This window comes from Phaseolus vulgaris, chromosome 1 (assembly GCF_051622355.1).
Source record: "Phaseolus vulgaris cultivar YP4 chromosome 1, ASM5162235v1, whole genome shotgun sequence".
Taxonomy (NCBI): Eukaryota; Viridiplantae; Streptophyta; class Magnoliopsida; order Fabales; family Fabaceae; genus Phaseolus; species Phaseolus vulgaris.
Genome location: NC_143498.1, coordinates 39,809,860 through 39,823,369, shown reverse-complemented (window position 1 = coordinate 39,823,369; position 13,510 = coordinate 39,809,860). Strand labels below are relative to the sequence as shown.

At 34.4% G+C, this 13,510-nt stretch overlaps 1 protein-coding gene across 1 annotated transcript; it reads right to left on the bottom strand.

Annotated features, from left to right (window-relative positions):
- Positions 1–520: 520 nt before the first annotated feature.
- Positions 521–3,551, bottom strand: LOC137814014 (cytokinin dehydrogenase 9). The gene is made up of 5 exons (XM_068616530.2): positions 2,771–3,551; positions 2,332–2,459; positions 1,980–2,240; positions 1,619–1,881; positions 521–1,158 (listed from the first exon to the last, which is right to left on the bottom strand). The coding sequence occupies exons 1-5, from the start codon at positions 3,540–3,542 to the stop codon at positions 834–836; spliced, it is 1,749 nt and encodes a 582-aa protein (XP_068472631.2). The 5' UTR covers positions 3,543–3,551; the 3' UTR covers positions 521–833.
- Positions 3,552–13,510: the final 9,959 nt, after the last annotated feature.

The window sequence follows — 13,510 nt, the reverse complement described above, 5'->3', positions numbered from 1 at the left end:
TTTTAGGTTAATTTCATAAAGTGATAAAGAAGAATTAAGTGGAATCTTGGTAGGTAGATGAAGTGAGATCCTTTGCAGTTGCATTTCAAAATGCATTGGTCTTAGGCTCTTAAAATATTAAGTTTGTTATATTACGTAGTTATACACAGTTGTGATAATGAGCCCATTATATTCGAAACTGCATGAGAGGGGCAGTAAAAACTAACAAAAATGGTTGTTTTTTCAATAGTATGATTATAGTGCAGAAAGTATCACATTTTCAATATATTCTAGTTAGATTCTCAATAGATTATACTAATAGTTAGCATACTTCAGATAAAGTCAAAGTAATGTCCATTGAGTAGAGGATAACATTTTGTCCGAGATGGTTTGATCACTTGAAAAAGAGGAAGGAAGTGGAAAAATTCATGACCTTTCAAAAGACTACTGAAATTTGACTTCTGACTATAAGTCATAATCCATGAACAATATAGCTCATTTCTTCTAGTATGGCTAGTTATTTCAGTTAAAAAATTAGAAGAAAAGGAAACAGCAATTTCTCTTTATTTAACCTTTTCTTTACATTTAATAATAATTTTCTTTGGTGACATTTTTCTGTTACAAGGGTGGCCCGAAGATTTAGCCTTACAATTTCCTGCAGTGAGCTTAAAATATCACCCCCAACTCAGCATTGGTGTTTTCCTGAGGCAATCTTGTAATGATGACCTAAAAAGCAAGCCTCCTTTTGAATAGAAAAAGCATAGGCCACGCTTCACAATTATTGAGAGGAAGGCCAGGGAAGAAACATACATGATTAATTAGCATTAGTTCACAACCTCACACACACACTAAGACTAGCATGACGCAGACACTGCCTTTTGAAAGATTCGGTGGCCAGGGGCAAGCAGTGCTAGTGGGTCATAGGCCTTTTTTCTTTCCACGAATACCTCCCATTGTGACCCAAAGTGGGCTTGCCATTCTTCCTGTGTGCTGTAATGGGGAAGGTATTGCTTCACTTTCAGTTGTGCACTGGTGTAGAACTCTATGATCCTTTTGTTTTGGGATACAATATGTTCTAAACTATTTGCACCAGTACAATTTGGGACTGCTGAGGATAGAAAAGCCACCAGGTAAAAAACATCTTCCTCTGGGGTAACCAAAGATGTCTTACTATTCCACCTGCAGCAACAGAAAGTACAAAAAAAAGACTCAGATTATGATAATTCAATTGATTGAGTATAATTCCTGTTGGAGGAAATAATATATACTCAAAGTAAACAATTTTTATACTACCATCGGATTACAAGTTACCATATTTGATAAGTTTATTTACTCTTATAATAATAAGAAAACAACCTTTGTAGTGACAGTATGAAACAATTCTACACCGTTATCCTATTTCAATACAAATGTATGACAGTAAGTTTGTTAACTTTTCTAATAATCAGTGTAGAAGTCTTTTATACAGAAAATGCATGACTGTTAAAATCTTTAATATAAATACAATCCTAAAAGTCAAATTTATCGTGATTTTATCAAAAAATATAAAAGATATTTACTCTAACAGTGACAATCCATAGACTTAAACTGGTTCGTTTGAGTCATGTTTGAAAAGCCATATATATATGTGTGTGTATACCTTGTTTGGTTGACGGGGTATATGAGTATGGGGCCATTACTGGTGTCCTTAAGAATATTGCCAAATACTCCTTCAGCAAAGTCATGAATCTCACTTCTTGGGATTAGAAGGTTCAGCCAGGGATGGGGAACTTCCCACAAGCCTTTTGCTCTTAGCTTTTTCTCAGAAACATGCACTCTGTCCAGGAATTCCACGTAAGAAACTTCTGATCGGAAGAGTGTGGGTTGGATGTAACTCAGCTTTGACAGTAGGTGATTAATACTCTGCATATGATCATAGGAGATGGAGATGAGAACCTTTTCTTTACAATCAATGCTATAATTCTGATCACGCAGTTAATGAGTTGCTTGATGTGTCGTACCTGATTCATGAGTTCTGCTTCGTCAGGGTTGAAGTATTTTGCCATCTCAAGACAGTAAAAGGTTCTTCCATCAGAATTGAATTGGCTAGCCTGAAGTGGACTTTTGGGGTCAAAGGACGATCTCCAATTGTTAAGGATGCCAGTTTTATTTATGATCACAAACCCTTCAATATAATCAAATGTGTTTTTAAGTGATATTAAATGCTCTTGATCCTTTGTAAATGTAGAGAATTCGGAGTATAGCACTCTAATCCATTTCACCTGCCAGAAAGTCATAGATCATGTCAGAAATAAATATTATTGGGAACAATTCTCTTTTTGTCTTACATTAGAGTTGTGAATGTACACTCACCATCTTTGGTGCCGTTTCAAGAGAAATTCTAGCCCTTGTGATGATACCGAATTGACCAAGCCCTCCAAGTACACCATGAAAAAGGTCAGCATTTCGGTTCCCTGAGCAGGTAACCACCTCTCCTTTTCCTACAACAAAATTTTGCAAACCAGATTGATGTGATGAAAACCAAAAGTGATTGCCACACAAAATGGTTAACTCGTGTCTAGAATGCACCATTTACACTCCAAAGAGGGCACTATATTCTCACTAAGCAAGATAAGATCTACCAACTTTTACTATTTTTGAGAAGTAATTTCTTGTTTTTTACTGTCTTACTGAAAGTTATTTCGTACAAAAATATTATTATTTTCAAACTATCCAAACCTTAATTACTACAAAATATAACACCCTATTAGGTGCAGAAATTGAGATAGATTGTGCTTGAGATGTTAATTACCTGTGATCACTTCAAGCTGAAAGATGTTATTGATCTGAGGTCCATGTTTGAAGGCTTGCCCGCTTATACCAGCATTTGAAAGAGTGCCTCCAACAGTGAGGTGAAGGTAATCTGTCCATGACTTTGGTGCCAACCCATATTTTAGAGTTTCATGCAGAATGTTTATCCACAACTCTCCCCCTGAGACATCCACATAAGGGAACTCTCCAATGTGAACTTTTATTTCAGGACCCTGCAGTGACTCCATGTTAATGACTAGGCCCCCATGTGCTTGTGCCTGGCCTTGCAGGGAATGGCCATGGCCTCTTGCAGCAACCTTCAGCTCGGAGGCAAACCCCATTTCAAAAACATGCTTTATGGTGCGTGATATATCAGAGACTGTTTTTGGATGCAGCACTGCCAGGGGAGGAAAATGGTGTATGTTGCCAAAGTCCTTGGCAGCATCCTCATTGCTACTTAGGCTAAAGTGACCATCCAGAGGCAGTGTTTGCAATGATGAGAGAATCTCATGAGGTGGAAATGGAACTAAGGAATTTGAAAAAGAGTTATTATTGCAGCCTGAGTTGGCTTTGTGAAGTATAGAATTAAGGAGTAAAAGTATGAGGATTTTGAGTGATGGAAAGCTCCCTTGTTCATAGAAGCCTCCATGTTTTGAAACCATGGTTTCTATTTTGATGAAAAAATTGCTTTGTATAAGAAAAGAAGGTGAGAGGGTGGAGTATTGCTTTGGAAGGCAGGGCATGGAAGGTGAAGGAAAGGTTTGGAAGAGCATTGAAGGAGTTACTCCTTTTATAGCCAACCTGGTTCCTTGTAGTGCTGCATTTTACTTTCCTTTTTCAATAAACCATTAATTTGGTCATAAAACTATTATTCTTTTTCCAAAAAATAGTTTCTAAATAATCTCTTAAAATATATTTAGATATAGTATAATAATTTGAGAGTTTTAAGGAAAAGAAATTCAGTGTAGAGCCAAAAATGTTTAATTTCAAAATTGGAGAAGTTTAATCAATTTGAAATTCGAATAACCAAAGCAGTATAATCCAAGATAAAAATATAATTAAGCTTTAATTATTTATTTAAATCAATTTTCCGGAATCCTATTTACGAAGATAAGGTTAATACCACTGTCAAGGTTCTGTACATTGACTTGATAGTATTGAATCATTAGTTTAACCAATGACTTGTTAATTGAATCAGTTTGAACCAAACTTGCTATTAATAACACAAATATCACAAACTATTATATATATTAATAATAGTGTCCTTACACTTGGAGCAACATGTTTTCAAAGAAAGAAAGAAGAACAAGAAAAAAGAAAAAAATGGTCTAAGTTAGAATTATTTTTTATCATATGCTTACTTTTTTTAGCTCTATTTTTTTTTAATATATATATATATATATATATATATTATTTGTTTTCTATCTTTTGTTTTTTCTGTCTTTTTCACCCCCTCCACTTATAAAGTTAAAAAAATGGATGTATGTTCATCAATTTGCTTTTCGCAAAGAATAATTAATGATAAACACATATATACAAATTATTTGATTAATACAATTGGTATCACCTTATTCTTTTATATACTTAACACTTTGAGTATAAAAAAAGTATCAAAATTATAATATATATATATATATATAATATTTTTTTGAGTCTATTATAATAATAAGTAATAACAACAATAATAATATGATACATATATCTTATTAAAGGTTAGCAAAGTAGATGTTTATTTCTTACTATTTAATTTCTTTTAATTAATTAAGAGATAAATTAATAGACATTAATACTCAATGTGCATTTCTTTGTCTGCCATAAATGTATAAATTTATTTTTTATTTTAATTTCTTTAATTTGTGTGGGTAAGTATCTGTTTTACTATTGAAGAGTAATCACTTCAGACATGTATGGTGATGTGATTCCAATTATATATACATTTTTCTTCTGAATAACAGTATATCATGCATGTTCAATTAGCTCTGTGAAATACTTTTACTTTAAACTTCAAGTATAATGCTATTTTTCAAGTATAAAACTATTGGTTTATGAATGTCTCGACTTTCAAAATATAGTTCACATAATTCGATAATACTTACGATAGATTATTTTGATGATGCCATTTGCATATATTGATTTTTGTCTTGCATGTGGAATCAATTCTTGCTAAAGAAAATAATCTTAAAAATGATTAATTTTAATTTATTATTAATTTCATTTTCTATTAATTAACTTGCATGAATAGTGTTGTTTAATACAAATTGCATGAAGATAGAAAATATTACTCTAGATGCATAATTTAATGAACAACAACATTATAGTGGCATACCAAATTAACTCTAGCGCAATGAATCAATCTTGGGTATTATACTATGAGAAAAAATTGGTCGTGAATAATATTTTAAAACAATATTAGTAACATAATTTTTTGAATACATCTTTTACTTTTGGTTGAAATGATAAAAAATTATAAATTCTCATGGATCTTATCATTTTATAGTTAATGAGTTTTTTTCTTTAATTTTCTTGTTTTTAATAAATTTTAACTAATACTGTAAAACATATTAGATAGAGTATTTATGATCCTCTAATAGTAAAATATAGCTTAAAAACCTATAAAGACCTATATTCATATAAGTTAAAATCGACAAAAATAAGTATAGGATATTATAGGGACAAAAAGTGGGGAGAAATTTCACTCAATACTTTTTTTACATGTAACTGTTTTATCTGTATATATGTGAAGTACAAACATCAAATTTTCAGCATTTATCTCTATCATAAATATAGAAATGGTGGTGTACATATTCTACTAGACAAAAAGTGTCTTTTATATGCATCTTAACTTATTGGTCTTAATCCAAATTAACCCGCAATGGACTTGTTTACTTGATAATTCTTTTATAGTGTGAAAAAAAAATATTTTAGTTACATTTTGGAAAGAATATATATATATATATATATATATTTGAAGTATTATTTATATAATAGTTTTTTATTAATAAAAAATGAAATAATTAAATAAAAACGAGCATTTAAGACATGCTCTAATTCTATAGAATATTTGATGCTAATTTTTTCTCTTCCCTATACTTTATAGATAAACTCTCAATTCCCCCTAACCCTCCCACCATTATGTTGTTTTACTATTTTGTAGATTCTCTTCAAAAGCACTATTACAAGAGATTACAATGAGTCTCCTTCAATCTCATTTTTGTCCATCAACACAACTTGATCTGCACCTGTATAATATGCATAATCCTTAAAGTGCAACATGTATAATATCAAGTCCAACACATGTTTGATTATTCTTCTTATTGCCCCAACCGTTGTTTCTATCTATTCTTTGTGATTCTATAATCTATGCCATAGAGTCCCGACATATGAGATAGCCTGAAGTCTGATTTTGTTTTGCAGTTTGCATCTGGTAAAAGGAATCATAGTAACCATGTCTAAATCTAATACCTTTAGCTTTACTAAACTTGTGTTCAACATTGTTGGCTTAGAAACATGACAAAACTTTCAATCTAGCCTTTGCAAATATCTTTAGTCTTCACTCTTCTACCATGTCTACTTTTAAGTGTTTCTTACTTAGTCATACATAATCTGCAAAACCTTCTAGTAGCTCACCACAACCTCCAGAATTGTAGACTGCTAGTTGCATACCATAGATATGCAAAAGTAACACTTGCATTATTGGTTAGTTGACCGTTTTTAACCATGTATGGTTTTCTCTCCTTTACTAGATTATAGATGGCTTTTCTTTTGTCCCATTGCCTCTTTTCTCTATTCCTTATCTCCTTCATATGAAGACTATGCAATTATTTCATAGATTTTAAACAAGTAATAGGATTGATACACCAATTCGAGTAAGTAAACTACAGTTTTGGATACATATTTGTTATACATCCCATGTTTGTAGTTGTGCTATGGTAAAGACCTTAGTAATAGTTGCAATCTCATTTTTAAGAACAATGTAATTTTTCTGACTTCAAATTATCTAAATGCCCACATTATATTCTGTTTGTCATTAAGCCTTGGTCTACGTTGTTCTTTGTTTAGAGGGTGTTGGAGAATATGATTGCTTCTAGGATTAATTTGGTAAGGCGCGGGGTGGCGGTTGAAAGTGCCTTTGTGCTGTTTGTGCGAGAAGGAGGAAGAGTCGTCAAGTCATATATTTTTCGTTTGTGGTTTTGCTTGACGTGTCTGGAGCCTTTGCTTTGAGTGGCTTGGAGAGTCGTTTGTAATTCACAAGGATCCTGTCAAATTTTTCACAATTCAGGTTATGTCAGGCTTCTGATTCGGTTAATGATGTTTGTGGAGTAATTTGGGTTGGTATGGTGAGTGAAATATGGAAACATAGGAACTCGGTCATCTTCAATAGAGGAGTGGCAGACGCATTAGAAGTATTTACTTCAGTGCAAGTAAAAGTTTGGTCTTGGATTTTTGCAAAGTCCCGCTATGCTTATTTTTCCTATCCTAGTTGGGTCTTGGATCCTTTGGCTTGTATGAGGCTGATTCATTAATGTTTGATGTGTTTGTTACAATAGTTCCTTAGTATAGTTGGTAGGCGCGTCTAGTTAGGAGAATGGTATTATATGTTTCTGTATAAGGGTTGGACCACCCCTGAAGTGGTTTCCATTTATTTATTTTTTATTGCTGATAAAAAAAAAGAACCATAAGACCAAGTTTCATTAGGTGTTGGCTGGGTTGGGTTGGTAGTAATGTACACTAATAACCTCTATCCATTTATTAAAAAATATTCCACACATTCCAAGCTACTTTGCATGTACAAAACAAATGACTTACAAATTCTTTTTTCAAACCACACATTACACATTTTCTATTTGTCATTATGATTCATTTATTACTCAAATTAACCATAATCGCTATTTTATTCATGACAACCCTCTAAACAAGATGTTGAGCTGAAGAGAGGGCCTTAACCTTCCATATTTTTCTAAATACCCCTAAATCTTCCCTAATAATTATGTCTTGTAACTTTTCATATGCGGACCTCATTGTGTAGGTTTTTGATTGATCTTCCTTCCATTCACATTCATCCTCACATTCATAATTCAAGCTTTGTCCAATTTTTCCATCATCATTGCCATCTCATGAACTTCCCAATCAAACCATCTAATCTTCCATTCAAGTTTCCATTCCCATTTACCATTAGTTTGCCTCCCTAATTCTTCAATTATTGCATTTTTTTGGTATGAAGTTGGTGTAAAGTCTTGGGTATTTTTGTATAAGTGACTCATTTCCAACTCATTTATCATTTCAGAAGTTGATTGAATTTCCTCTTCCTATCTCCCGTACAACATTTTCTTGAAAGCAATTCTCCCTTTCACCTTGACTAGTTGTCTTCTGATATCCCTCCACCACCATGATTTCTCTCTACTATCTTCCCTATTATCAAGTTCTCTCCATGTGGCATATTTTGGCTCTAAAATTTCTTTCCATAAGCCCACTTTCTATACACCTAACCTCCATCTCCATTTTTCAAGTAGGTTCAAATTGAAAAATTTAATATCTTTCACACTTAGCCCCTTATTTTGGTTTGCATATTGTATCCCATTTAATCCATGATATCTTTATCCCTTCATTTCTTTAGTCCCATAAGAATTTTCTTTAGATTTTATTGATATCCCTCATTACATTTGTTGCCATCTTAAAAAAGGACATATGAAGTAGGGACAAGATATGATAATGGATTTAATCAAGAAAATTCTTCCTGCAACTAGTAAATATTTTTCTTTCCATTTTGTTAATCTTTTCCTAATTTTATCCATTACAGTTCTCCATATCTCATACTTCTTAGAATTCCCCCAATTAACATCCCAAATAATTGAATTGTAAAAGCATACTATTACAATTCACCATTTTTGCATACCTCTTTATTACGTTTTCCTCTATTCCCACCTCTCCTATTTTGCTCTTAAAGAAGTTGACTTTAAGTCCTGATACTAATATGAAGCATCTAAGAATACTCTTTAGATTCAAAATGTTTTGTGTTTCTGATTCTACACAAAATAGGTCGTTATCGACAAACTACAACATTCACACCTTTACCCCTCTACATCCCACCTTAATCCTATGCAATATATTTTCCTCATTATTTGCCTTACTGATCTAGCCAGTCCTTTAGCTACAATGATAAATATAAATGAGGCCAAATGATCCCCTAGTCGTAAACCCTTTGAAGGTGTGTAATCATTTGTTAGGCTACCATTAACCAATAGTGAGATTGTTGATGATTCTAGGCACCCCTTTATTCATATTATCCATTTGGCACAAAAGCCTAACCTCTTCATCATGTATAACAAAAACTCTCACCTAATGGAGTCATAAACTTTCTGATAGTCCACCTTAATAATTATGCTTTTCTTCTTGTTTCTGCCACATCACCTATAACCTCATTGGCCACTAATACATTATAAAGAAACTCTCTCCCCTTCATAAACACTAACAATGTTTGATTAATAACCCTATCTAATAGACCTTTCAACCATAGTGACAACAATTTTGCAATTATCTTCCACATGCTACCCACTAAAGAGATAGGTTTGTATTCTTCCAACTGTTATGGGTTGTCACACTTTGGAATGAAGGCCATGAATGAGGCATTGCTTCCTTGAGGCCATCTCCTAGTACTATGAAAAAATTAGCTACTTGTTCTACATCCCCTTTGATGGTGACCTATAATTTTTTAATAAAGTTGAAGTTAATGTCATCTGGTACTGGGGTTTTGCTATTTTCACATTCCCACACATCCCTCCTAATCTCCTCTTATGAAAACTATTTTATTAGTACTTATCATGTTTTCCTATTGTGTTAAAATATACATTTCCTAGCTTGATGTTAAATTATGACTTTTCCTTCATCCTATCCTAAAAATTGTCTTAACTTCTTCTTTTACCACCCCCGAATCCTCTCTCCAAACCCCATGTACCCTTATCCCTTTTACCATATTCCTTTCCTTTCTCCATTTGGTAGTTAGAAGTAAAAACTTAGTATTCATATCCCTTGTAGCTAACTACTAGAATTTAGATTTTTGATATAACATATATTTCTCTATAGTTAATCTTCTCCAGCTTAGCTAAATATAATATCCTCTCTTCTCTTTGAGCATTCTCTACTTCACTTTCACTATCCCTTCTATTTATCACACTTAAATTTTCAATTAGCAATTGTTTTTCTTTTCTTATATCTTCAAAGACCTTTTTGTTTCATATCCAAGGATCTAAAGGATGTAGGTCCCAAATCTATTTGAACAAACTTTAAGGATATAATGATCTGAAATGACTCTATTCAAAACACACAATCTACCCCTCAGTAATGTTTCTTCTTATTCTCGTGACACTAATACTCTATCGAACCTATTTTTAGCGAACTCATTTGATCTATATCAAGTGTATTTTCTACCAATCAGAGGTAAATCAATCACATCTAACCTATCTATGAACCCATTATATAACAATTTATATAATAATAATTTTTTTTATTCTTTCTCTTTTGCATAATTTATTTCATCTTCTATTTTTTAATCTCTTTCAATAACATTTCTCTTTTTTATATATTGGTTAAGTTATTTAGTATTGAAAAGAGAAGTTATTTAGTATTGAAAATAGAAGTTATTCTAGTATGTCAAGTAAGGGTGAACTTGATAAGAAGAGATATTGTTCTCCCTTCCACATCTTGCTCGCTATGGAGTGAGGCAGAGGAAATTGTTCATCATATTTTTCTAGAGTGTAAAGTAGCTTATCAGGTTTGGATTACACGTTCCAGATAGACATGGTTTCATGAAACATCACTTTCAATAGTTTTCCTTAGTTTAGTTTAATTCAAAGAAGAATCAAGTGTGAATGTGCATTTGGGTAGTTGTATTTTGGAGCATCTAGAGCCACAAAAATATGGTAGTTTTTAAGGAGAGGAGGGTATACGTTGAAGAAATCTTTCATTTAGCACAATAGCAAGGATGGTCTTGGATGAGGCGGAAAATTTCTAAGGTTAATTTCTCATTTTTGGATTGGGTACATTACCCTATGTATTATTTGGAATTTTAAGGTAATTAGGATTACAAGAAAACTTAGAGGTTATGGTACAATTTATTTCTTCCTTAGCCGTATAGTTGTTTCACAAGTCAATCATGTTCTTTGCTTTCATGGTCTATGGTCTAACTTGTCATACTTTTGGCCCTGTATTGGATGCACAACAAGGTTTGTAACAATGCAGGGCATACACTTGCTTAGCTGAATTTGTTTTATTGGTTCTTGTGTTGGAAACTATTTCCATACCATATTCTGGTGTATGTCTCATCATATGTAGAATAGTCTACATTAATGTTGCACGGGCTACTGTCGAAAAAGATGTTCTATAGTTTTGGTCTATACCTTGTCTGGTTTTATGCTTTTGGATCTAGGAGGAATTAAGGGAGGAAGAATACCTGCTACAGGAAAGCAGAAAAGGATTTTTTTTATTAGATTGGAAGCTGGTAGTATATGCAAGCAAGTCACTTTATTTTTCATCTACAATATTATCTTTTCTTTCTTTTATAATCACACTTATACATGTACAACTTTTGGTAAGTTTTTGTAAGGCCTTTAGGTTGAGAATGATTTTTTTTTCTTAAGATTCTTATCAGATTTACATGGCAGGTCCTTACTATATGAGTTTTGTTTTGTGGGGTTATGAGAGGTAGCTTGTTTTTATAAATACTACTAGAAAATCATTAAATAGAAATTAATTTCAAAGACAAAAAAGTAATTAATTGCTATATTGACTAAATTAAATATTATTTTAGAGGCTAAAAAAATTATTGATATCTAAATTAGTTTCTAATGTTGATAAATAGTTTCTAATTGGTATCTAATTAGCTACCAAGATTTTAGTTACCAATTATTTAAAACATAATCCAACAATTAGAAAATTAAAGATACAAATGATTTTATGAAAAAGGTTTTAGATTCTCTTTAAGTTTTTGATAATTTTTAAAACTTGAGAAAACAATTAAAGTGTTCCTGTTAGGGAGATAGGACCTAGAGAACTATTGACTAGCTTTGTTTCCCTCCTTCCTGTCGGGCAGTCTGCTAGAGCTTTAGCTTGCTCCTTCTCGCCTTAGTGCTACTCCTTCAAGTCTCGGTCACTCTATCATAGGTGAATGCCGAATTGGGGGGGGGGGGGGTACCTACAAAAGGCACTCCAACGCTCAAGTTAGCAAAGGGTACTCGACACTCGGTTGTCAGAGTATATTCAATAATGACCTACCTTGTTCTTGGAATGTGCGCTATTTATATTGTTTTAATGGGCTTACCTTATTGGGCCGAATTAATGGAGTGGATCATGCTTAGGGGTGTAGGGGTGTATTACCTAGTTCTTAATGGTGGTTTAGCTTTGCTGACCTTGATTTGAGTGTTAATGGGTTGGATGTGTCGGTCGGCCCACACGGACGTGCTGGGCTTGGTCGTGGAGACCGAGTTATGGTATTGACTATTCGATCCGTACCAGTACACTTGCCCCCAGGCTCCAGGATGAATGCATCCGATGAGTCTTTTAACTAGTGACCATCGGTCGGTCTTCTATAATTAGTGTCTGTTGGGCTTCCTGAGGTATGACATGACCTCAGGCGACGCAAAATGTGACCCACATTAATGAGGGGTTTTTCAGGCGCGAAGCGTTGTGAGCCGTTGGATCTAGGAGATCTAACAGTTGAGATCGTTGCGACGTTTCATCTTCTGAGGTCCTTGTGGCTTATAAATAGTGGTCCAAACAGTGCCGAGGTATTGTGGTACCTCTCTACTAATTGCTATGATATCCGAGTGTTTCCTCGTTCTCCTACTGTGTCTCGATTTTTGTCTTTGTGTAAGGTTAGTGATGTCTACCCTGTCTCGGCCTAATTCTTCTTCTTCTGCTTGCTCTTCTCCTCTTCCTGCGCGTTCTTCTTCCTCGTCTTCGTCGTTTGGGTCCTCTACAATCGACTCCTTGTCGGTCGTTGTGGTTGACGTGCCATATCAGGTAGAGGTTGTTAGGGGGTATGTTCCGGCCAACGCTGTTGACTGGTCGGGCTCCCCCGTACAGGCTATTTCTCGGGCGAATCTTGGTTGGTTTGATCCTAAGGTCGTTGGGATCTCGTCCACCTTTTTGACCAAGGCTTTTGTTTCCAAATTTCTGGACAGGTTCCCAATTTTGAAGGGGGGCGGGCGTTCCAGTTTCTTTAGTGTTGAGCCTTGCCTACCAATCGAGAGCGTCTGTATGGGTCAGCTAGGCATTGGTCCTCCCTTCTTCTACATGTATTCCTGTCTTTTTCGGACTTACATGTCTCTCTCCCTTTTGACAACTTCACGATGGGCGTCCTTCGGACGTTGAATGTGGCGCCTACCCAGCTTCACTCAAACACCTGAGCGTCCATTCAAGCCTTTCGCCTGTTATGTGACGTCTTGCGTCTTCACCCCTCTCTTTCTTCTTTTCTAAGTTATTGTACGTCTCACCCGACCAATCCCCTTTTGTGGCATTCGTTAATTGATCGGTCGGGGTGTGTCCTCTTCAACTCCTTTGCCACCTCTTACAAAAGGTTTAAAGAGAAGTTTGTCAAAGTCTGTATTCGGCCGGAGGCGACGACCTATTTCTTTGATGAGACCGATCGGTCGAGGTTTCCCCTCTACTGGACCAACCAGCCACGCGAATTTAAAGAGTGGCCTCGATCGGCCGTGGGTGACGAGGAGTTAGAGGTTCTCTCGCTCTT